Source organism: Protomyctophum parallelum (assembly GCF_964188405.1).
Source record: "Protomyctophum parallelum genome assembly, chromosome: 16".
In the NCBI taxonomy this organism is placed as follows: Eukaryota; Metazoa; Chordata; class Actinopteri; order Myctophiformes; family Myctophidae; genus Protomyctophum; species Protomyctophum parallelum.
In genome coordinates, this window is record NC_139711.1 from 40,526,654 (window position 1) to 40,552,047 (window position 25,394).

The 25,394-nt window shown below is 42.5% G+C and overlaps 1 protein-coding gene across 2 annotated transcripts; it reads left to right on the top strand.

Moving 5' to 3' along the window:
* The first annotated feature begins 2,233 nt into the window (after nt 1–2,233).
* On the top strand, nt 2,234–25,009 carry LOC310873464 (CCR4-NOT transcription complex subunit 6). 2 transcript variants are annotated; one of them, XM_083785856.1, is made up of 12 exons: nt 2,234–2,345; nt 3,910–4,031; nt 4,743–4,929; nt 5,230–5,315; nt 5,410–5,514; nt 6,082–6,150; nt 7,034–7,191; nt 7,507–7,661; nt 12,374–12,528; nt 17,005–17,238; nt 18,259–18,464; nt 21,669–25,009. In XM_083785856.1, exons 2-12 carry the CDS (start codon nt 3,920–3,922, stop codon nt 21,882–21,884), a joined length of 1,683 nt encoding a protein of 560 aa, XP_083641982.1. In that variant the 5' UTR covers nt 2,234–2,345; nt 3,910–3,919; the 3' UTR covers nt 21,885–25,009. The 2 variants fall into 2 exon arrangements, with proteins under 2 accessions (XP_083641982.1, XP_083641983.1); XM_083785857.1 differs by having other exon boundaries at nt 5,410–5,499.
* Nucleotides 25,010–25,394: the final 385 nt, after the last annotated feature.

Here is a 25,394-nt window from a genome sequence, read left to right on the forward strand (position 1 = left end):
GTGGGGCCATCCTGGTGGTGCCTGCTGCTGGGCGGAGGCGGGGAGGTGGCGGGTTGACCTGAACAGATAGCACAAGCGAGACAAGGAAGTAGGAGGCGTCCTTTTAAGGGGCCCGGACATGAGATGCACTGATCTGATTGGAGCAGGGCCGAATGGGTTGAATTAGGCTAGGGGAACCGAGTTGGATGATGACTGTCCGTTCCACCTCTCAGTTGAACTTTCGTTTTTAATTAATAATAATAATAATAACTTGGATTTATATAGCGCCTTTCAAGAAACCCAAGGACGCTTAACAAGACAAAAAACAAAAAACAAAACTAGTTGCCAAAAGCCAAAGTGAACAAATGTCTTTTCAGTGCAGACTTGAAAGAGTTTAATGTGGGAGTCTGGCGGATCTCCAAGGGGAGAGAGTTCCAGAGGGCAGGGGCTGCCACGTAGAAGGCTCTATCGCCGAGAGTCCGCCGTTTTGCGTGACAAAATAATTGTAATACATTTTCAGTGTGTGGGGATGAGATTGGTTTATGACTGTTAAAATGTCATGTCATCAGATTTTCATATGATAGATTAGACTTTCTCTCTCCCAAAGCCGTTTTACAGTTGAATATGTCGGTATGGTTGTTTTACATGAATTGCCAAAGCTTTGAATCATTCCTGGATTGACCAGTCGCCATCTGTCGACCCGTCTGTCGAGCAGAAACCAACATCTCACTGTTACGGTTTTGAACATAGGCCTACAAGGTTTATTTATACCAAAGAGTGAATATATTTTTTTTTAAGTCCTTAAACTATGAGATAGCCTACCAGAGATTGTAGATGTATGGTTTATTTTTGTCAGTTTTGACAGATGTTCACAAAGTTCCAGTAGTGATTTCAAACTTGAGTCTTAGAATTCTGATGTGTAGATTATGAAGCTTGTTTCTTAAACTTCTTACGTACTCCTATAATGCACTGAGAAGTGTTTTTGGTTGAGTATTTCCAAAAAAACAATTGCATAATACTGTAGAAAGATACTGATGAGATTACTTTACACTTTTACACTTTTAAGATTACCATGCAAGCTGGTTTTGTTGAAATCTAATCATGTTTTTGTCTTACTTACCCTAACTTCTTGTGACATATGGATGGTCTTGAAATAAAATGTTTAAAACTTTATTATGGTGTGAGATCCCACTCAATTCTTCATATCCAACTTTGTGCTTTTCCTCTTTGTAAATCACTGCATTTCCTCATTCCCAGACTCGGTTACTACAGGTTAGGTACAGATAAGTCAAAGAGGCATGAAGGGAGAGGTTAGGGTGAAGGCAAGGATTAAAAACCTGATCAGTTTCAACAGAGTCAAACTAACATTTCATTTTATCAGTTTCTTAATTTTGATCAACATTTGCCTGTTATCTCTCCTATGGCGCCAACATCAATACAGCATGGAATTGTGGACAAAATCTTATCCAATGTTTGTCATGATGACCTTATGTGCTTGACTCAGTCAGTGGCGAAACACTCATCTACTAAGTAAGCATATAACCATGATATGATGACCAGCCACTATCAGAGAGACAGACGTACTGTACGCAATGATATGAGATGCATGCTTTGTTATCCTCATTTCCATATCTGCTATAGGGACGTCATATATCCGCTGTTCATATATATTCTGTGTAATACAGTTTTGAGTGAGAGGCTAAATCTCATGATATGGTGGTCTGTGGCTCAAATGCCGAATAAATAATGGACCTTGATACGAAAAAGGTTGAAAACCAATGCTCTGGTGTAGGCTACTATGCACTCAGAACTTTTGGGGTCAGGTTTAGGGTTAAGGGTAGGAGCCAGGTAGGCACCTTTTCAAGACCCTTCCTTGGTTACCTTTTCTGTATTTGGGACGGAACATGTAACCAAGGGGGTCCCGAAAGAGGCTATAGGGTTAAGGCTAGGCTCCTGTCAGTGAGTCCACTCCAGGGCAGGCCTGCAGGCCCCCCTACTTTGCTTCAAACCTTCAAACCTTCAAACAACAGCTGGTTGCACCCGCGGACCAATGGCATGGAGCGTTACTGGGGTGTTGCTGCTCGCCAAAAAAGGACGGAGCTACAAGCTGGGCAAACAAGCGGCGCCGCGGCCGTCGCCATAGACACACTGGGCGTCGAATATCTTGTAGATCTGTTCTTCTTGGCCACGGCGACACCGCGGTACCGCAGATGTATAAATGAGGCTCTATCATTGGCAGAGAGACCAGTCGCCATGATACAGCAGCGGAAACGAGACTGAAGTAGCTAGAAAACAAAAGAGAACACAGAACACGCACTCGTCTCGTCCGTCGTCCCCCCCTCGATCTGGTGGTTATGCTTTTGCAGGTAAAAGAAAAACGGGCATCTTAAACTATTTTATTTATTATTGTTATCATTATTGGCGTTTTTTTTGTTGTTGTTGGCTGCCGTTCCGTTGTAACGATGGATATTAAAACTAGGATGTTAAAAAAAAAAAACGTGTTTTGTTTTTCCCGAAGCGACGGTTATTTGTTTTTTTATTTGTAAATGAAAAGTCGGGTCAGCTTCGAAAAATGTTTCAAGGAAGACGCGTTAGCTTGTTGTGGCTAGGGAGTTAGCCTAAGCTAACAGTTCTGCCCATGGACTACATATGATTTTTGTTAGCTCTATGCTAGCTGTAGGCTAGGCTAGTTAGCTATGTGGCTAACAGCCGTTAGCCATACACTGGTTTGATTCACACACACACAGACAGTGATGTCAATGCGCTCGAGCTGCTGCTCTCTGGCCTCCTAGCTCTTAATGCGCAAGTCAGTCCGTGTTGTTGCTACTATTACATAAACAACTGTTTTTTAAACGTTGTGTTTTCCTCTTAATTCGTGGCATTTCGTGACTCAAACGCCAGCCAACGGACCCCCCTGGCGTTTGTGTAATTTTTGACGTTTTTGTCATTTTGACGTTTGCTGCCTAGCCTTGCTCGGTGGCTGTGTGAAACTAATGTTATGTTCACATCACTGGGCTATGCTAACTAGCTAGCTAGTAGCTAGAGCGAGATGGCAAACTATTAAAAAAAATGTATTGGAAATATATCTTCTGTACTTGGCAAACTCCACCCCCCCGGTGTCAGTTTGTTTACAGCCCTGTTTTATACATTTGATGTAGTGGTTGTTGTTATGATATCAGTTATCCTTCACACGCTTATGTAACTAAGCGGACACCATTCATAGCAACAAAGCTGGTTAAATGTTAATTGGACTTACATTAAAACCAATGCCTAGTTGACGTTTATCTTTGAACTTGACGTTATGTATACTTTTCGCTTTGAATGCTGCTTTGCCTGCGTGACTTAACGACGACTGTTGTGATTGAAATTAAGGCGTGCACTGGGATTTCCTCACCTGTGTACAACAATGACACCATGCAGGTGGTCCTGGCATTGTGTGTTCACATTTTAAACCTGGGGCTGTTTGGCTTTTCGTATTGCCATTTGTTATGATGTTAAAGAGTTGAAAACCAAGAATTGTATTCCCATAATTCTGTATTCGTTGCTGTCGGGAGGAAACCAAAATATTTGAGGGTATTTATTTTCTTCCCCTTAAATCACTTACATCTGTGTGTTGAACATGTTGAACCAATGAAAAGTACTAGTAAGAAGCACTCCGGACACAATACCAACTTTGAGGCAGTATTGCTTTGTTTTAAAAATGCAAGGTTTTCTTCATTTCCTGGAAAAATGTATATTTTTCATTTCCTGAAATCTATACTGTATTTTTCATTTCCTGAAAAAGGAACATTTGGTTTCTTCCCGACAGAGATATATGGGATGTAACAAATACAATGCTTGATGTGTCACATGTCCTTGTTTGTGTGATTGTTGGTGTGTAAATATATCTTAAAAAAAAAAAACTAAACCAATGTAACTTAACTCCCACAGTGTTACAGGAATGCCCAAGGAAAAATATGACCCGCCAGACCCCAGGCGGATGTACACCATTATGTCTAGTGAGGAAGCAGCCAACGGGAAGAAGTCATACTGGGCTGAGCTTGAAATCAGCGGTGAGTGAGTCCATGGGATGTGCTGAGGAGACACTTGCACTGGTTAAATGAGGGAGAAAAAGGCCTGTTTGCTTTTATTTTCATTGTTAAAGGCAAGCTTTTCCATCATTAGGAAGTGCATAATGAACAGCAATCTGTTTACTGTCCTAAAAGTTTTTCTAGACATGAATCACACAAATAGTTGTAGTGCTGCATAATTAGTCGAAAAAAGATAGATCTAGATTCAGACACCTATACAGTCTCATTTTGTGAAGAATCGTGCAGCACTAGAAGGCTGTCCAATTTATTATTGTTACTCTTATGTTTTCTCTAAAGAGCGAGACTTTGAGAGGTCTAAGACAAGCACTTTGATGTCTGTTAAAAGCCACAGTAGTTGGCTCCAGGTGCCACATTTGGAATGTAGTAATGTTCAATTGCAGACTAAAGACAAGAGAGAATTTCATGGAAAAAATGAGAATCATGATCTCAATTCTTGTGGAGGAAAATCAATGTTCACATTTGAGCAAGAATCGTGCAGCACTATAGCTGAAGAGACACGTGTACTGGTTAAATTAGCGAGAGCGTTTTATTTTCATTGTTAATAATAAAGATGGGACTCACAATCTGTTTACTGTCCTAAAAATAATTCTAGACGTGACTCGCATATAGTTGTCACCCAGGGACCTCATTCTCCTGTGCATGTTGTCGACGTACTACCATGTTCCTCGGCAGGTCGCGTAAGGAGTCTCAGCACAGCCCTGTGGTCTCTCACACACCTCACTGCCCTGCACATCAGTGACAACTCTCTGTCACGCATCCCACCCGACATTGCCAAACTACACAACCTGGTGTACCTGGATCTATCGTCCAATAAGATCAGGAGCCTGCCGGCAGAGCTCGGCAACATGGTGTCTCTCAGGTGAGTCGACTGCACATATATCATGAATTCATCCCACCACACTAATCAGCCGAGGCTTTATTGTTCAGTGGAGAAGCGAATTGACTGGCTTTTATGCAGTTGACCCAGATGTCTAGTGTGATATGTGACATGATATCCATAATGTCAGGGAGTTTATGGCCTGAGCTCATGCCATAGATCCTTTGACATTGTTGTCATGGAGGTTTGTTGCTGGATAATGCCTGTGAAAGGTGAGGAGGCGGTTACGTCCTCCTCTAGGCATAGGGAAACGTTTTGATTCCTACATCTTTTCTTCAACAGGGAACTTCTTTTAAATAACAACCAGTTGCGGGTTCTGCCATTCGAATTGGGGAAACTGTTTCAGTTACAAACACTGGGGTTGAAAGGTGAGTGCTTTGTCATCTTATCAGTTACATTATTAGTTGGTTATATTGTTTTGGCAGGAGATCATTAAACGCATGTTGCTTTCCTCCTCCTCAGGAAACCCACTTGCACAAGAAATCCTGAGCCTCTACCAGGAGCCCGACGGCACGCGGCGACTGCTTAACTACCTGTTGGACAATCTGGCAGGTGCAATTAAGCGCAGTGAGTCCTCTGTGAATGTCAATGGGAAATGAAGCATGTTTTCTAAGCATGTTTTCTAATTCAGTGGTTCTCAACCTGTGGGTCAAACATTGATGAAATTGTCTAATATGAGAGAGAGGCAATGAATTGTGAAAATTGCTCAAGGCATTGTGAGCTTGTAGATTGGATGTTTTCACAATATTTATCTGGGGAGCTGATTAAAATAAATGTAATGCCTCAACTCTTAAATTCCAAAAGCTGGTGGGGGTGGGGTCCCCAGTTTGGGGGGACTTAAAACGGCTGAGAACCACTGTTCGAATTGACATAGTCATAGGCAAGGGAGACTGTGAATCATTGAGTTGTCTTATCATTTGTCTTGATTTAATTAGCCCTCAATAACTGGTGACTTTAATTATATTGCTGTTCGGAAAATTATAGCCTACACTCTAAGCTCAGAAAATGATGGCCTCTAGGCGAGAATTCCTGGTCGCAGAGTTTAAAATGCTGTTTACATTTGACATGAATGCAGTCGTATATTATCCACGTTTGATGTCCCCATGTTGATAGCTCTCCTCCCCCCCTCTTTAGTACCTACAGAGCAGCCGCCTGCTCGGTCATGGATCCAACTCCAGGAACCTGACCGAACACGACCCTCAGGTAATGGCCAACCTGACGTGACACACACACACACGAGATGTCCCGATTTTGTATCGGAAAAGTATTGGTATCTGCCCTTATTTGTCTTATCGGTGAATATGCCAGTCTAACCACCGATCCGACACAGGGTTAAGTGGTTGACACATCGGTATCGGCTAACATATCAGATACAGGTGATGGTATTCCTGCTGGGCATTGCTGCCTGACGCACCTCCTCCAGTGCCTTTTGAACAGGTGTGCTGTGACACCTCACTGAACACCTTTGTGGGCCTAAACGGGTCATCAGCTGAGGAAAATTGTGGGATAGGAAACGAAAAAAGTTTATCGGGACATCCCTAAAAATAATAATATATATATATATATATATATATACACATATATATATACACACACAATCTATTGTTTTGGACAGTGGCAGATCTACTGTCTCACAACGAATTGTAAGCTTGTACATTCTATATGTTTGAAAATGGGGCTTACTAGGGGTAAACATACTTCGTTTTCACTACAGTTATTGCATCGGCCGCTGCAGTGCGTTTTATCCGATGTCAATCTCATACAGAATGTATTTATGTCTTTATTCTGACTGATCGAATTGGGCAAGCAGAATACTTATCTTTACATTATAAATAATTTTGTACTCTGGAATGTTATCTTTACGATCAAGTGATATTACTCATAGAAACATGCAGTACTTCCCCAGAATAATTACATTAACATTTATTTGAATGGAAGTGCTGGAGTGGACTTTTTTGTGCTGAAAATCGGGCCGATAACTATCTAAGTATCGAATGGTGTCAGCCCTAAGTATCCATCATTGTGCACTTTGAAAATACGAACCAACTAACTCTAAGACGAACCACTTGTTCTTGTCTCCCTACAGCGTTGTTTTCTGTGATGTGCTACAATGTGCTATGTGATAAATATGCCACACGACAGCTATATGGCTACTGCCCCTCATGGGCTCTGAACTGGGAGTACCGGAAGAAATCCATCATGCAGGAGATCATGGGCTGCAACGCAGACATAATCAGCTTGCAGGTAAGCACCACATCCACATGTTGAATAACGGTATCGGGCGGGAGTGGCTCAGGGGTAGAGTGGCCGGTAGAGCAGCTGGATGGGAACTACAAGGTTCCGAGTTCGATCCCGGGCTACCCCTGAGTTATTGTCTTAAGTGTCCTTGAGCAAGACTCTGAACCCCTAATTTCTGCTGATGAGGAGGTTGGTGCCTTGCATGGTTTCCTCCGCCATCGGTGTATGATTGGGTAAAAGCGCTATATAATTGCACCATTTACGGTAATGTCAACAATCTGATTTTAAATGAAATCCGGTGGGTTAATGTTGTGATTTCAGGAAGTGGAGACGGAGCAGTACTACAGCTTCTTCCTGCCTGAGCTAAAGGAGCAGGGTTATGAGGGATTCTTCAGCTCAAAGTCACGGGCAAGGACCATGTCTGAGTCAGACCGCAAACACGTTGACGGATGTGCAGTTTTCTACAAGACAGAAAAGTATGTAGCTATAATTCAATCTCCTAACAACACAAACTTGACTTATAACTTGCAAAAGTGCCCTTTTCAAGCAGAAGCAAGCAGAACAAGTTACTTCACATTGATACTTATAAAAGGACCGGCCGTACATTTGCATTTTCAGTCTTGGGTAAGTAGGCAAGCCTGGCAGAAGCACTGAGATCCATTTCCCCTGTTAGTGGTGGGGCTGGAAGCTTGGCTCGCCTCGGCTGCTGCTTGGTTTGTCTGTCCACGACTTTGGGCCAAAACGACATCTTGAAAACTACTGGCCTGATTCAAGTTTATTAGAAAACAAAACATCATTGCATAACAATATGAATTATGATGTTGCTTACAATCCAAGACGAGAGGACTGCTCTATTAAGAAACGACAAATCATCAACCATCAAAACACAACAAAGTTTCTATTACTTCTGGTAAAGCTTGTATACTCTCGGGAGGAACGGCATCTGGTGCCTTTTGGTGTGACTCACAGGTTGTGTGAGTGTCCTCCCCCGTTTCTTAGAGTTACTAGCGACTCGTGTTTGTAGACGGGCTCTACATCGTTGGACTGGTCCCTTCTCTCAGAGTGGCCTCCTCCTCTGGGAAATGAATGACTTGTTATCCCAATGATTGCCGTTGAACTTGCTGTGTGCACCCTCATGCTCCCGACAGGATTAACTCTCAGGCTTTTTCCCCCTTGAGCCACCATTTGTTCCAAATTTCCATGTGCAATCTCTTTACACAAGATGGCAAATTGCAGTGAAACTTTCTAAGCACATTCATGTTCCCTGGAGAAGGAACCCCACGGATGATGGTCGTCCCATGGCCGGAGGCTTTTTTAGAACCACCATTGACTCCGGCAATGCAATTTATCTGCCGCCCGATACAGCGGGCTCTTTTTTTTATTTATTTTGTACACTCCAAAATGAACCGGAAGCCAAATCGCCTAAAGCTAATCTGGCAATCATATTTTTAAAAGTAATCGGAAATGTTGATATTGTAACCGCCGATTTAGTAATGACCCCTAACATTGACGTTCTGTTGAAACGCCTCAGCTGAGCCTAAATTCCTTTTTTCTTTGCCAGTTCAACTACCCTTGCAGCTGCATTTTAAACAAGCTGTGGGCTTGAGTAATGGGAATTATCTCTTCTGTAAGGTTTTCCAAAGAAACCTTGTGTTTGAGTCAAGGCAAGTTTCAAACTCACACAGCTGACTCCTTTCCAGGTGAAGGAGCAGCGGTTCTACTCAGTCTCTCTCGTGTGATTGAACTTCTCACCCTATCTCTAAGGGAGCCACCCGTCGAAGAAAACTCATTTCGGCCGCTTGTATTCGTGACCTTATTCTTTCGGTCATGACCCACACTTCATGACCATAGATAGGTGAGAGTAGGAACGAAGATTGCTCGGTAGACAGAGCTTTGCCTTGCTGGCTCAACTCTCTTTTCGTCACAACAGTGCGGTACTGCAATACCGCCCCTGCCGCTCCGATTCTCCGGCTGATCGCATCTGTCCTTATAGATCATATTTTCTTGTCCTGATCTACTGTATTGTATATAGAAAATGGGGCTCAATAGACTATTTTAACATCATCAGGAGGGATGGCCATGCTGACACTACTTGGTTGTCAACTCTAGGCTCTGTAGGCTTTGATCATTTTGTATTTTATTCATTGGTGCACGTCTGGAGGAGCTTAATCAAACTAGGCTCAGATGTTGTGCTTGTTTTCACATTAGATTTTTCATCACCTGAAGACTTCATCAACTTGGTGTTTGCTATTGGCTGATAATGTAACTATTTTATTCATAATGCATTGTGGAATGTATATGCTGCTACCCCTGCCCCCCTATCATAGTGTCTAGCTTTTTGCTTATCTTTTTTGAGCAAATGATAAATCTATCTATACTGTTTACAGAGCAATGTTCCAGGCAAGCCGATACAAATTCCTTGTATGTGTAAACATACCTGGCAATAAAAATATGATTCTGCTAGGAGCATAACTATAGATAGAAAATAATAGACGGTGTTTATAGTCACCTATTTGCCTGAGGCAACGGACTATTGCTACCATAACAATTGCATGGAGAACAAAGCTCCCATGGAGGCCCCTATCAACATTTGGAAACTATTGATTGCTTACTGTTAACTGCTTGACGGGGACACGCGAAGCATTGCTATAATTGGAAATGATAGATGTGTGCTTACACTTACACAAAGGACTAGCATTCGTATGCAACTGCTTTCAAGCTAGGATTAATCATACGGTGTCAAAACATCAAGGATAGTGCACTGAATCTTAAGTGCTTTATTTGTACATTATGAAGTAGTATATATTTTGTACATTATAAAGTATATGACCTTTTCTCCATATTCATATGTTGCCGATCATAACTGAATATGAATAATGGTCAATGTTGGCTAAACATAATTGTGTGGTTAATAATAAATGGGCACCTGGCTGTAATCATTTTGGCTTAAGTCTGGTGCTAGTGGAAAGGCAATGGATTCACAAAATCGCTATTGTTAAATCTTTTATGCACTTTTTTGTCCTGAACACGGCATTCAACTTTTTTGCCAAGGTGGTCAAGTTGTTACTCGAATATTGGGGTCTTATTCCAGGGAGTCTGATTCACCTCTGCAAGTTTCACGGCAGTCCAACCAGTCGATCTTCAGTTTCATGTAGGGACGACTCAAAATGTTTACGTCGAGATATATATTTTTGTAATGGCTTGCTCTAAAACTTTATGGTGGCCGTTTTCCAAATGTAATAAAATGATCAAATGTTTTCCAAATGGAAGAGGTACGTGTGTCTGTGTGAAACTTATGTGCTGCTAGTGCTACTGCTAACTGTCTGTCCCGCTCGAAGTGCTTGTTATGGTTTGAGTATAGATCCCATCGTCCCAGGGTGTGGGGTGGTATCTTAGCAACACCGAATGCACTGTCCCATTGGTCATGTGCTCGACTGCTCTTGTCATGAATGGGCTGCAGCTGAGCGCTTCTCACACCCTGGGTTCTTTTGGGCTTGTTTTCATGGACCTGGTTGCTTATTTCTCTCACACAATCTGGCAACACTGCTCACAGGCACACCGGCCATGCATAGACAAGTTCGCTCTCTCGTTGGGAGGACTGAGAACAGGACAGTTGTCAAATAAATGCATTCGGAACAACGTGCGTACCGTATCAGTTAATTATGGAACTCTTCTTTTTGTTTCCAAATAGGGTAAAGTGGGCGCTTACCATTGACGAACGCTGCAGACAGTTGAGAGTTGGGGCATAGCCCATAGCGCTGCTCCTTCATAATGGTCAATTTTTTATTATTGGGCTTTGATGCAAATTCTAAATGTATGGGTGCAGAAGTTGTGTTGCTTAAGGGATGCATAGTTGCGTTCTCAACTGCTGTGCAGCCAAAAAAGTAAATCGTTCACATCCCTAGTTTCATGGCAGTCCAACCAACAGATTCTCAGTTTCATGACAGTCCAACCAGCAGATCTTTTGTGTGCTAGTGGAAATATTATCATGGGTGGTGCATTAAAAATACTATTTTGTACATCTGAACTAGGTGGAGGCCTCGGTCAACTGCCGGTCAGTGGATTTCTTTTTATTCTTTACTCCATTGTCGCTCAAAGCAGGAAGTGGACAAGAGGCTAAAGTTGGGTCCTTGACATGAAATGGTTTGAGAACGACTGACATGGAAACATAATTTTTTCAGAAAACTGACATTAAAACCCGCTATTTTCTTACACCTTTTATTGGTTTTTGAAGGGACAGACAGTAGGCTGACAGGAAACGGGAGAGAGATGGGGGGGAAGACATGCAGTAAAGGCCGTGTCGGGCTCGGGAGTCGAACCCGCGGCACACTGCGACTGGATTACCAGTCGGGTGCCCAGACGGTTACGCCACCGCCTGGGCCCCTCTTATGGCTATTGACGTAATGAATCAAAGAATCCCTTATTACCGTTGACCTAATTAATTCCCTGTAATCGGGGGCTAAATGTAGCAACTTTTAGCTTGTTTGGCTAGCGGCCGATGTAATCTACCTAAAACCGGCCGAAATCCACGCGTGCATGCTCTCGCACACACGGTCTTTATGTGCATCGCTGTGCGATATTTGGGGCTTGATTAGAGCTTAATTTGACTTGGTTATTAAAATAAACGATCGCTTAGCATCCCAGACATCTGACAACACAACGGTGAAGAAAGCTAGCGGATGATGTGGTGTGTTGAACCGGAAGTGATATCGCCAGATTCGCTCTATTTGTTGAAGGCATAATGGTGACGTTACCGACACCATCAGGACTAGGTATTATACTATAGGATTACCGTGTTAAAATGAGTGTATGTCACAGATTTTTCTATTGGCATTAAAATTACAAATTAAACGTCAATAGTGCAGGTAGAAGGCACAATCCACTGTTAATTAGGGTGGACATAAGGGGGTTAAATAGTTTGAGAATCACGGATATAGAAACTTTAATCATGAAAAAAAAAGACATTTGTAGAATCTGGTCTCAATGGGTTAACTGTAGAATTCTTATTCTCGTCAGCCCAGGGCTTGTGCTAAACTGGGCCAGCACAAATGTTTGAACATGGAGACTAAGGCAGCCCTGGGCAATCCTTAGCCTCGGGCTTGCAAAAAAAGGGTGAAAGTGAGCATGTTTTTTCTGAGTTGTTCCCGACCCGTTTGCTCATGATGTGTTCCCAACTGCCTCCTCGCAGGTTCAGCGTGGTGCAGAAGCATACGGTGGAGTTCAACCAGCTGGCTATGGCTAACTCCGAGGGCTCCGAGGCCATGCTGAACAGAGTGATGACCAAGGACAACATCGGAGTGGCGTGTCTACTCGAGGTCCGCAAGGAGATGATGGAGCTATCCTGTAAGTAGGAGGAACCTAGTGTCCAACAATTTTAGTTACTCTGCACCTATGTAAGCAATATCGGCACATCAAGGAGTGCTGCTGTTCTGCACCTCAACACAGAGCTGTTAACGACCATATATTTATTTTAATATTTGGCTCCGTCATTACATAGTTCCGCAACTGGGCTGTTGCCAAATTATGTAGTCTTGTGTGGGCAGCCCTCCAGTCTCGCTCGCTGAATTGAGGCCTGGTGAAACTTTAATTTGACTTGTATTGTCTGTATTGTAGTTGTGTTGCCATTTGCCAAGTGGTTTGATTATTTTGCGTTACTTTGCCTCCTCCCTCCTCCTCCGCGCCATGCACACATACACGCTCTAACGGAGTAAACGGTGGGCATTTAGCCCACATGCTGCCTATAGCGCACACAGCTCACTCACTGACACTCGGCGCGGTGCTTCAAGATTATAATCACACAGAGCCTGTGTGTTAAGACCAACGTGACTCGTCTTCATGGATATAAACTCGCAAAACAACACCACGCAACAGCATAGACTGCAGGACTCCTCCACCATTTACCACGCTATCGTCTGCTACGTTAGTTGACAGAGTAAATTGTTTAATATCGCTAGCCAAATGATAGTAGGCAAGCACCAGAGCGCGCTCACTGTACACCAGTGGACATAACGTGGTAAATGTCCATAAGCACACAATTGTACAACATGCTTTTTACACTTTACTTATCTCCAGAGTCCTCAATCCTGCAGCCCCTCAATGCCATATGCCAGTCTAACCGTAAAATCTACATTTATGTTGTTCAATATATTACTTTAGCACAAAATATAGGCTTTTCTAAACCAAGCCCTCATTCAAAAGTTAAGTAAATGTTATTTATAAAGCACCTTTCGAAACAAAGTTAGAAGGTGCTGAACAATTTGCACAGTATAAACAATAGAAGAAAATTTTAAACAAGGAACATATCACACAGTTAATATAGCAGAACAAAAACAAACGAGGCAGAACAGAAACATAGTATTTTCTGTGAATTAACTCTCAGTTTAATCCAGTAATCCTCAGCCATTTTAATTTCAAGGACCCCCAAATTAAATGCATATGAATTAGCCTAGGGTGACAGGCTCCTAGGCCATTTCATTATGATTTTCATCTCTGGACCGGGACCCCATGTTACAGACATGTTTACAGACATGCTACAACAGTAGGCCAAGGCCAATAAAGGCCAAGTGGCCTTGCCCCTAGGATGAAATTCCAGGCCTGGTGACAAGTAAATAATACTTTCGGGCAAGTGGAGTTTGATTTCAGGTTGCCTGTCGGGCAAGTGCGTTCCGTCTTCATTAAATATTATTGGGTATTAGTATTCAAGAAGAATGCTACCTTTTTACAACCAGCATTTCCATTCATTCTGGTTTTCTAAGTGACTGTCACCACTCGGCAGTTCTGGTTTTCAAAGTGATTGTCACCACTTTGAAGTTATCGAATGGATACACTTGTTATGTTGAACAAATTAATGTAAATGACATTTCATAATGGAGGATTGACTTTTTGGGCAAGTGGGCATGACTTTTGGGCAAGTAGAATGGCATGTATTTGCCCGACAGATTGTTTTGGCCAGTGTTTTGTACAAAACTGTCCACTTGCAAACTTTGGAAGCCAATATTGGCCAATCGTGATAGACTATTAAAAAAATCAGCTGATCGTTTTGATCACATCATAACTGTAGAAAAGTGTTTTCGGTAAAAAGAAATGCTGAAAAATGTTCAATATGACTTTTCCATGGTATCGATCCTCTACTTCTCCCGTTGAGACATGCCCCAGCCCAACGCGCGCACACAACACAGGAGGTGACTGCGCAGCGCTGTGTGTAATCCTGACTATCTCTCCCTGGCAGAGACCATAACAATATTAGACTATGTAAACAAAACTACAATGGGTCAAATGGCATAGGTTTTTAACTCATTCTGACCAGAGTTCAGATTCTAAAAATGACAGTTTTCTGAAAAAGCTATTTTTCTATGTCCGTCGTTCTTCGATTTAATCTTTTTTTAGCAGACCTACAAACTCGTAGCGCGCCACTCGGTGGCGCGCTATGAGTTTGTAGATCTGCTATTTTTAAATGGCTAAAGCATAACGTACTGCTAACACCAAAAGGGGTTCATGCCCCAAAATGGGTTAATGGTCTGGATTGATGCTCCCAGCAAGAAGGGGCGCAGCTTTGGCGGTGGCGTGTTGCCAGTAACGTTATTGCTGTAATGTCAGTGGCCCCGCCCTCTTATTGCCACCTTTCACTTTCTGAGAAAGCGATACTGGGATTCGAGGTTGGTTGCCAGGCAACGCAAACATTTTCCTGCACACTAGCTTGCTTGTGTAGGTTTAGGCCAGCTGCTTTGTCAACAAATGATTATTGCGCAGTTGCACAATAACGTGAAACCAAATTTGCGTTATGCAATTTCTGTTGACAGTTTCTTTGGCATGTGTGTTTACATTTGCTTTGGTGGCATGTGTGATTATGATGATCACACCGTTTTCTGCTCCATTCTGGAGCAGTGTGTTGCATAATAACAGACTTCAAATATCAAAGTTATAACAATCGAGCAGGGCTCCAGACTAACTTTTTCACAGGTAGCACTGGTGCCACCTACCTTTTCATTTGGTAGCGCCACCAGAAATTAGGTAGCACAATTTATTTCTTTGTATAGCGTGGTATTATTACATGATCTTATCATGCCCCCACATAGGGCGCCATTTATTTTTTGTAGTGGTTTCCACCATTAAAGGTTTGAATCATAAAACCCCCTACAAAGGTCACTGTGTAAAAAACAGCAACCTACCTGGTTATACTTCAAAACACTGTAGATGGTTTGAACCCAACACAAAGTCACTCAGTCAATAAAGGCAATATTTATATTCCACACAGAAAGTCAGTTTAAGGTTTTGTGTTGAAAATTAAATGCAGTCCAAACCTTTGGGATTAATAATGTGACAATTTGTACAATATCCCATTACCATTATCCAAATTAATTCCTTATTATAATATTTTTATATTTTGGAAAGAATCTTTTGCAATGTGAAATGCCACCGAATTCTTAATCCTTTTCCTTGTCTTCATGGGCCAAGTTGGCCAACTTGTGAAAGCTGCATACTTTTATTGTGAAGGCAAAAGTTTCTAAATGCTCTCAGAGCCTGCATATCTCCGCGTGCTGAAAATAGCTGATCTACAAGCTCACATGTCGCGGACGCGACGCGTTGTGAGCTTGTAGATCAGCCATTTTCAGCACACACTTTGTACGACGAAGAATAAATCAGGCATCAGTGCTCTTCACTCACTGGGAGGGAGATTAATGTATTTTGTTGGCCGATCATCATGTATGGACACAGGCTACCTCCTCGATGCAAACATAACAAGCTTTGGAAGCTATTTTTCGTGGCACATTATGTTTAATCAAACAACAAGTTTACCTCCTCACTTATTGTTTGGGTCAGGAGCTTACAGTCTACGGTCGGGAGTCTGCTGTCTGTGTAGATCATGACTGATCATCATGCAGTTAGATATGCGCGCTGCGCTCCAGTGAAATTGTACAGCTGAGAAAGATTAGTTAATTTGTGTCTGATAAACTGCGTTCAGACCTGAATATATATTCTCCTCGGTTCGTCCAGTTTGTACCGCGGCAGGTCGCGCTGCGCCTGTTTGCGCAATTATCGTCTTAGCATTGACTTTGCAGGCAGGCACAGAGAGAGAGAAAGAGAGGGGATCGATTGAGCCAAAAGAAAGTAATACTTTATTATCGCACTACTAATAGCCGCCCGTGCCTCAGTGTTGAGACGGAGTAAAAATAAATAAATAAACGGATCGTTTTTCTTTCTTTTTTTCGCACATTTCCAAGTATCACCGGTGCGACCTCATTACATTTTAAGTATCACCATAAGAAATTAAGTCGCATATGCGACCTAATAGGTCGCACGCTGGAGCCCTGCAATCGAGTAAAAAACTATATGCTGCCATATAGATGTATTACACAACTATTGACATCAGCAACTTAACCCATTTAGGCCTGACGTCAATTTAAAAAATGTCTTTTTTTTTTTAAATGTCTTTTTCAGTGCTTCTCAATATTGCATGTCAAGGAAAAATATATGAAATTGGCTGCTGACCCCCATCTGAAAATGTGTTGTTTCAGGGACCACCTCCCAGAAGCAAAGATTTTAGTTAAAAACGTTCGCTCTGAAAGAGTATATATTCAAAGCTTTGCACCATCATGTTCATGATTTTTCAAAAATAGCAGACCTACAAGCTCGTAGCACGCCACTCGGTGGCGCGCTATGAGCTTGTAGATCTGCTATTTTTCAATAGCTAAATTATAACATAATGTTTAAAACACCAAAAGGGGTTCCCGTCCAAAATGCGTTAAGTGTACTGTCAACCCCGTATTGTTCTGTCCTACATCTCTGCTTCATGCCTTTTTGTCATTGTTCCCTGTTTAGCGGGGAAGTCACTCCATGGCATGGAGAAGCAACTGCTACTGGTGGCCAACGCCCACATGCACTGGGACCCAGAGTACTCCGACGTCAAGCTGGTCCAGACCATGATGTTCCTGTCGGAGGTGAAGAACATCGTGGACAAGGCCACGCGCAGCCTAAAGCTCTCGTCTGTCTCTGGGGAGACCAACGGCATCCCTCTGGTGCTGTGTGCTGACCTCAACTCCCTGCCGGACTCTGGTGAGTGAGCTGGACTGTTGAATAGAGCGGTGGTTTTCAACCCTTTTCATATCCAGGGCCATTATTTATTCAGCATCTGAGCCACGGACCACCATATGATGAGATGTAGTCTATCAGGCCCACAACCTAGAATATTTTGTTGTTGGATAAGATTTTGTCCACAACTCCATGCTGTTTGTACGATGCAGAGAACGGGCAAATATTAATCAAAATAATTATTCTACATTCTCTAATTGTGTAAATTAAGTACCGTAATGCAGATGGTTAACAATAATCGAACACTGAGCGTAAAATGAAACCAGCGAAGATGAATATCCTAGTAAAGATTATTACTTAATGGACTAATACGGGTCCATTTGGTTTAATTAGGGAAACTGACCAGTGTGCAAGCTCCTAATGCCATAAAAGCTTGACGCTGCCCAAGCCTCTAAAATGAATTGATATGCTGCTGATAATCAAGTCGTAATCAATTGGATATTATAAACTAGTAGAGTCCCCCCCACCACCTCAAGGAACTTTTCAATCTTCAACCCGCTCCCTCCGCTCATCAAACACCAACCTCCTCAAACCCATAAAGACCAACCTACGCACCATGGGTGACCGGGCCTTCTGCTCGGTCGCCCCCGAACTGTGGAACGCTCTCCCCACCCACCTGAGAGCCCCACAGTCGGTCGACACTTGGGGGACTAAAAACTTTCCTTTTTTTTAATAAAGCATTTTTATAGCCTTGCCCTTATGTTTTAAATGTTGCTCTTTTAGATGTTTTTAATGGTGTTTTCTTTTGCTTTTATTCATTTGCTGTAGCACTTTGAGATTCTCACGAATATAAAGTGCGTTATAAATTAAATCCATTATAGAGTATACCTAGGTAAAAGGTTTTCTTTTTTAAATGTGGGTTTCATGACCGCTACGGTGGTGAGAGTATTGTGACGTGGGCGTAATGTCTGGTGAACTCTTCCACTACGGTGGTGTGAGTATTGTGACGTGGGCGTAATGTCTGGTGAACTCTTCCCTGTCCAGGTGTGGTGGAATACCTGGCGACGGGCGGGGTGGACTGCACCCACAAGGACTTCAAGGAGCTGCGCTACAACGAAAGCCTGATCAACTTCAACTGCAACGGCAAGAACAGCACGTCCAACGGCAGCAGGATCACACACGGCTTCAAGCTGAAGAGCGCCTACGAGAACGGCCCGATGCCTTACACCAACTACACCTTCGACTTCAAGGTACCTGTACTGATGGTGTCGTTGGCATTAAGACGATTCTACAAATGTCTTCTAAATCCTCACGGTTTTCTGAAAAAACATGTTTCTATGTTGGTGGTTCTCAAACATTTTCAAGATTATATGTAGTAGGCCGCTGACACCCATCTGAAAATATGATGTTCCTCCAGGGACCTCCCCAGAAGTATATATTCAAAGATTTGCACTACATTTTCACGGTTTTTCAAAAATAGCAGACCTACAAACTCGTAGTGCGGCACTCTGTCTATGAGCTTGTACATCTGCTTTTTTTTTTAGCTAAAGTATGACATAATGCTTAAAACACAAAGGGGTTCCTGCCCAAAATGGGTAAACAAAGCTGTGAACAACTCTCCACAAAGTTCTTCAATAATGGAAATCGCCTCATTTCAATACTGTAAAAAAATACTGTCAGGAGTTGACACTAAGGCCAAGGGTTGCCTACCTGTCCCTGGCAGGTAAATAAAACTAGGTGTATTTTGCTTTCAGGTTGCCCTGACCGGGCAAGTGCTCGTTTGAAAGGGGACGCAACAGTCTTTAACGCACAACATGATATCTGTCTAAACACCTCAATGTGGCTGTGTCTTCTGGTCTGTGGAATGTAAAATAAGAGCACAGTTTTACTATGAGTGTTAACTTGAACATGAATTCAAATTTTACCTATCATTTTATGATGGATTTTCTTTTCGGGCAAAGTGCCTCCAAGACCTTAGTGTCACTGTCGACCCAGTCATAGTGGCTGTGTTTAGATAACATTTACTCAATTATTCATGCATCCGATCCCGATACCTCAATTTATGTGTATACCGATACCAATGTCGTGATCTAGCTATATCTCGTGTTGTGTTTATAGCAGACTCCTAACTCAAATGTGCACTTGCAGTTTGGGCAACTCCAAAGCAAACTCCACATGCCCCAAGTACATTTTATTTATTCCTGTATAGGATCGGTGGTTAGACTGGCATATATCCACCGATATGACAAATACGGGCCGATCTGATACTTTTCCCGATACCGTATTGGGACATCTCTACTTTTAAAGCATACTATAAATAATAGCCTCAAGTGCCAATTTTAACTAATTAGAAAGTGGTCCTTGGCAGGATATGAGTTAATCCAATTCATTCCACTAAATCCAATTAATTTCGGTTAAGTGGAAATGTGTCTTATGTAGCATATTTGGTAGAATCCTTGAATGGCCTATGAGTGATATGTATTGCTTGTCTGGTGCATTTCTAAAGCTGATAATGACTGAGATGCAATGAGATTGAGAGAAATGGTTTTCTGTTTTCTCATGTGTGCAACTCCATGATCATTGTCAGTCTTGCATATAATGCTGTACAATTTGGTACAGGGCTCCTTCAACTGTGATGTGTATGCTACGGCTCACTGAAATCCCCCCCCACAACATTTGCATTTTAATATCTGGGGTGGTCCATAACCTGTTTTGTTTTGCAAGCCTGTTCTGTAGTAGATTGCTTTGTATTCTTTGGGTCATTGTTGTTGAAAGGTCCACTTATGCTTGGATGCATCGTTTTGAAGGACTGACACTCATTTGGGGTGGCCATAGCTGATTGGTTGGTGAGCCCGCCTGGGAAGCCAGAGGCACTGGTAGTCGCAGTTTAGATGCCAGGCCCCTGAGCAAGTCTTAACCCATAACAAATACATGGAGTGGGAACTATTATTTTCCTCATGCATAATATAATGATAAATTTAGCTTATGTGGACGGGGCAGATTGTGAATCGAGGCACAAATGTCAAATCAATGTTGTTTTTAACGTAATATTGAAACTAAAAGGTGGAACCAAACGTCACGGCCAGTTTACTTCAATCCATCAGACAAAGGTGCGTTGCTGTAAAGTGCTGACATACTATACTGAATCATATTTGGAGCTATGTCCTATTCAAGAGTTGAGTTTAATAAAGGGCAAACTAAGCTACAAGTCAGTGTCATTAATGGTGCTACAAGTCAGTGTCATTAATGGTGCTACAAGTCAGTGTCATTAATGGTATGGGTAAGACTTAAGACCATTCAAACGAGACGGATACTGTAGTAGCAAAGCTTAAGGCCGAATTTACAAAATGTCTTCTAAATCCTGACAGTTTTCCGAAAAACCTGGGTTTCTATTTCGGTGGTTTTCAAACTATTTCATGTCAAGGACCCCTAGAATGATATGTATGTTGTATGTATATTGCAACATAATAAAAAAATAATAATGAATCAGAAGTTTCTGAAAGGCATTCCCAGATTCGGCCTCGGGCATCAATGGGTTTGTGCATGTTGACATTGTTCCCCATTGATGTAATACTTCAAATAGATGGAGGTTGAATGCTGTGATGAAAGAATGGTTTGGTTCAGTAAATCGGTACTGGTTCTGTCTTAGACCGAACAAGACAAGTAGTGGACTCTCAACCCATTTCTTCTGTGTCGACAATGAGAACGGTTTGGTTTTTCAGTCTGGTTGGGTTCAGAGTTCACGAATGGTTCTGCCTGTGTTTGAAAGAATGGTTTGAGATAAGTTCTGGTTCAGTTTGGGGAAATAATTGATTTGGAGTTCAGCCCTTGTTCTCTGTGCTGAAAGAATGACTTGAGTTGAATACTGGTTCTATGTGGAAAGGTGACAACAATGAACTGTACGTCCACTCGGGGCCATCGCTACTTTAACGGTCGGTGTTGAAATTAACTCTGTTAAATAGCTATTTGATTTAGTAGTTATTCAGTATAACGATACAAGAAAACACAAAATATAATAAATGGAAAGTGATAGGAGTCAAGAAGAACCTATGTATGACACAACATTTAGAACATGATTAACGCATTTTGGGCGGGAACCCCTTTTGGTGCTTTAAACTGTTATAATTTAGCAGATCTACAAGCTCATAGCGCCCCACCAAGTGGCGCGCTATGAGCTTGTAGGTCTGCTATTTTTGAAAAATCGTGAAAATATTTATTTCAGAAAACTGGAGGATTTAGAAGATTTTTTTTACATTTTGATGTCAGGCCTAAATGGGTTGGAGGACGGAATACAAAAAAGTGATCTGTTCAATCAGAACAGCCCTTCAATTTGTTATAAGTTGTAAATCAGTTGTGTGTGTGTTGCCCAAGCTATACTGTTGGTCGTTCAGCGTGAGTCTTCCTGCGTCTCACAATACCCTTTCCTTAATCTCCCCATCCATCTCTCCACACAGGGTGTCATCGACTACATTTTCTACTCCAAGCCTCATCTGAACGTGCTGGGTACCCTGGGGCCCCTGGACACCAATTGGCTCATAGAAAACAATGTCAGCGGCTGCCCTCACCCCCACATCCCCTCCGACCACTTCTCCCTCTTCGCCCAGCTGGAGCTGCTCCTGCCCAACGCGCCCCCCCAGGTCAACGGGCTCCACCTGCCCGCACGCAGGTAGTGAGGCCCCTCCTCCTCCGCACCACAAGGGGGCGGGGGGGCTGGGGGCGCTGCCCCCTCCCCCGCCCTACCAGCTCTTCCCCTCCCCCCGCACTGCAGGAGGAAGACAAAAAGAAGAAAAAAACACACAACCTGTAAAATAAACGTACAGTGAGATCTGGCCGACAGGGATTTCGTATGTTATAGATGTTCTATATTTTTCTTTTCTTTTTTCCCCTTATTTTTCATTGACATTTTTTTTTTATCTGCTCGAGTCAATCCGGTTCGTATAATGATATATTATCTTTGATGTTTTGACACCCCTTCCTCCAACTGACCCCCGACCCCTTCCCCCAATCCACACGGCTTATGTGTCTCTTAACTGGATAGGATGGTAGCTCACTCATATTTGTCACTTAGGGCAGTGTGTGGCTTAAAGATAAAAACGGAAACATCGCAGAGGGCGATGGGCGAACAAATATGATGGTCTGTCTGTCCTGTACAAATCTCAAACCAGCAAAGACAGCAGATGCGTCTGTCTCAGACCTGCCAGCGTCTTGGGTTTGCTTTCCCCCTCGCTTCTCTGGGCCTCTCTAGCCTGCTCGGTCAGTCTCCCTGTGACGCAGGAGGGTTCCTTTCGGGCGTTCAGCAACTGTATCTGGTAGTTGAGAAGCGGGCATAGTGCAGTTTGAGGAAGAGGGTGATATTTCCTGCTGTCATTCTGTGGTGCTGAGGCCTTGTGTGTTGTCACAGCCTCCCGCGGTGCTACAAGTTAGTCTACAACCTGCTCTGACCCCGCCCGGTGCAATGGCAACCAAACCCAGATGCCTAGAGAACTTGACGGCTGCGAAGAACTACTTTTTTTTTGCCTGTTTTCAATGTGAGCATTGTGACTTATATAGAAAATGGATGTTGTGAGAATTTTGAGACTGGCTACCATCCCATTTGCAGACTGTTTTTACCCTGCTTGTATAGTTGTAAGCTAGGCTAGTCTTATACTTTTGTGCTCATAACTTAAGGACCATGTATGTACCACAGGGATTTAGGCTGATGGGCAAAGCAAAGAGGCAAATTACGTAAAAGGTTCTTGTCCAGAGAGTAAGAAGTGGCTGATTGGAGTAAAACCAGCATTCCTCTTGCTGTCTGGAGTTGCCATCCAACTCCACACAACACTGAAAAACAGACAAACAACTAATTGCAGGCAGATCTGTAGCACTGTCTCTGAGGCCAGTAGTGACTTTCCCCAGCCATAAATTCCATAACGCAAAAGCAGTGGGTTTTTTCACAAGTGTTTGTACAGAATAGAAATCTAGATTCAGTCTTTACATGATTGTATATGAACCACAAAAGACCTGTTTTCTGGCGTTTTTTGTACTAAGAGTAAATTATGATCAGATTTGAAGAAGTAAAAAGAAAAAAGAAAAAAAAGATTGTATTGTAAACTATGGCTAAATTTTTATCAATTTAATGTTGAGATGAATTGATATTACCAGCTTGTACAAAAGACGTAAAGAAGAGGTTGTTCTAGGCGTTCGCTGTCACTACTTTTGCACTCCCAGTAGATGAACTGTTATTAATGAATCAGTATTTTGTGTTTTCTCTCTCTACCTGTAAATAGCCACTGAGTAAACCCTTGCCTGTTGCTTCTTCTCGCCCATTTAACAAAGCCATTGATCCACACTGCTGCCACCAGTGCAGACAAAATTACATAACAAGGATGACTCTACGCCCCAACAGTGAGTGACCTCATGTCTGCACCCCACCCCACCCCCCCCCCACCCCCCCATCCCCGACACCACACACATACACACACACTAGAGACGTGTGATGCAATGACCGACAACCCCAGCAACCCATATGATCTCATGTGTTGTACAAGAACAGAACATTGTGCCTCACTTGTAGCAGTTGTTGTCTTGCACTATTTACAATCAGCGAACGCCTGACCAACCTCTTCTCATTTTATTTTTAAATACTGTCAAGACATTTGTGAAGATTTTTTTTTTTGTCCTTTTTTTGGGGTTATTTTGTTAATGTTTGTTTCCTTTTTTTTATGAGCTGTGACAATGTTATGATGTGTATATTCTTCCTATTTCATTGAGCTCTAGTAATCAGGTATGCTATATCCACAGTTCTAGTTTTACCTCTCTGTAGAACATGACTTTGATGTCGTCATTTTTAATAATGCTCCTACTGGAATGTTTTTGCACCCTTCTTGTATCTATCTTAGCACAGCTTCTGTTTCCCTTGCCCCCCCTCCCCCATCCATCTCTCCCTTCTGTCCCATCAGTGACCTCACCCCCCCATCCTTTACCCCCTAAAACCCTAATCTAAAATCCATCGCACAATGGTGTCGCTTTTCGCCAAGCGACGCCTTTGTACTACGGATTATATATGGGGTGGCCACCCCCTTCAATGTTGACCTGTATTACTCTAACCATGTGTGTGTGTTTTTTTTATTTTATAAAATCCCTTTTGCTGAACCACTGTATAGTTCTCGACCCGGCCCCACTGCAGCTAGAGGTCCACCTATGGTCTCTTTACCTCTGTATTGGACCCGGTGGACGGTCCACTATATTCATCTGTGGTTTCTCCTGCCTCCCTATTGGGACCGGCGGAAGGCCCGTTTAGCATTCTGCTTTTTGGATAAACAAGGGATGAGGGGCATCTTGGGGCTCACCCGTTTCTTGCTCTGATAGGCCAGATGAAACACATTGCTATTAATCCGTTTTTTTTTGTGTTTACACTCAGACCAACACACGAAGGTGAGACTCTGTTAATACAACCTATATTGTCAATTTTCTTTTACAAAACAAAAGTGGAATAATTGGCACTTACAGTAGTGCCCCACCACCCCCCCCCCCCCGCCCCCACAAACTCCCTTTCCCATACAATGATGGTATATTGGTGACTAAACTTCATCAATTTCTAATGTAAATGTTTTGAAATTTTTATTTTTTTGTTCGAAGTGCGAGGGATACGAGTAAATATAAACACAAAATTTTGCCCTGAATTTGCCCCGTTGAGCCCCATTTTATTTAGTTTTCAATGGAAACCAATGTGTCCAGCTTTTCCTCAACTGCATTAGTATTGTAGATTTAAAGACTAGCTTTTTTTGTAAAGTGTGAATAAAAGATGTATCTCATGTTTCCTTTCTACAAAATATTGAATTGTGTTGTTGTGTAAAAATCATGAGTTCTATGATGGTGTTATGATTGCTACATTGTTTTTACTTTTGACTCGTTTTTATTTTTTTCCCCCATATTTTCTCCCATTTCAAAGTACCAAATCCTCGGTAGAAGAAGTGACGGAGAGACATTGTGTCTTGAGAAATTGAATGTTTTCGACGAGGTCGCTTTAGGATGAAGTCTAGATTATGTATTGGTGGAATATAACTCGAGTGTAAATTCTATGGGTGGGTGGGTGGGTGGGACGGGGCGGGGGGGTTTGGGTCAAACTTGCACGCCAGGGACATTCAAAACTTTCAGCTTTACTTGGGAAGTTGCATGTTTGCTAGAAGAGTGTTGGGAAT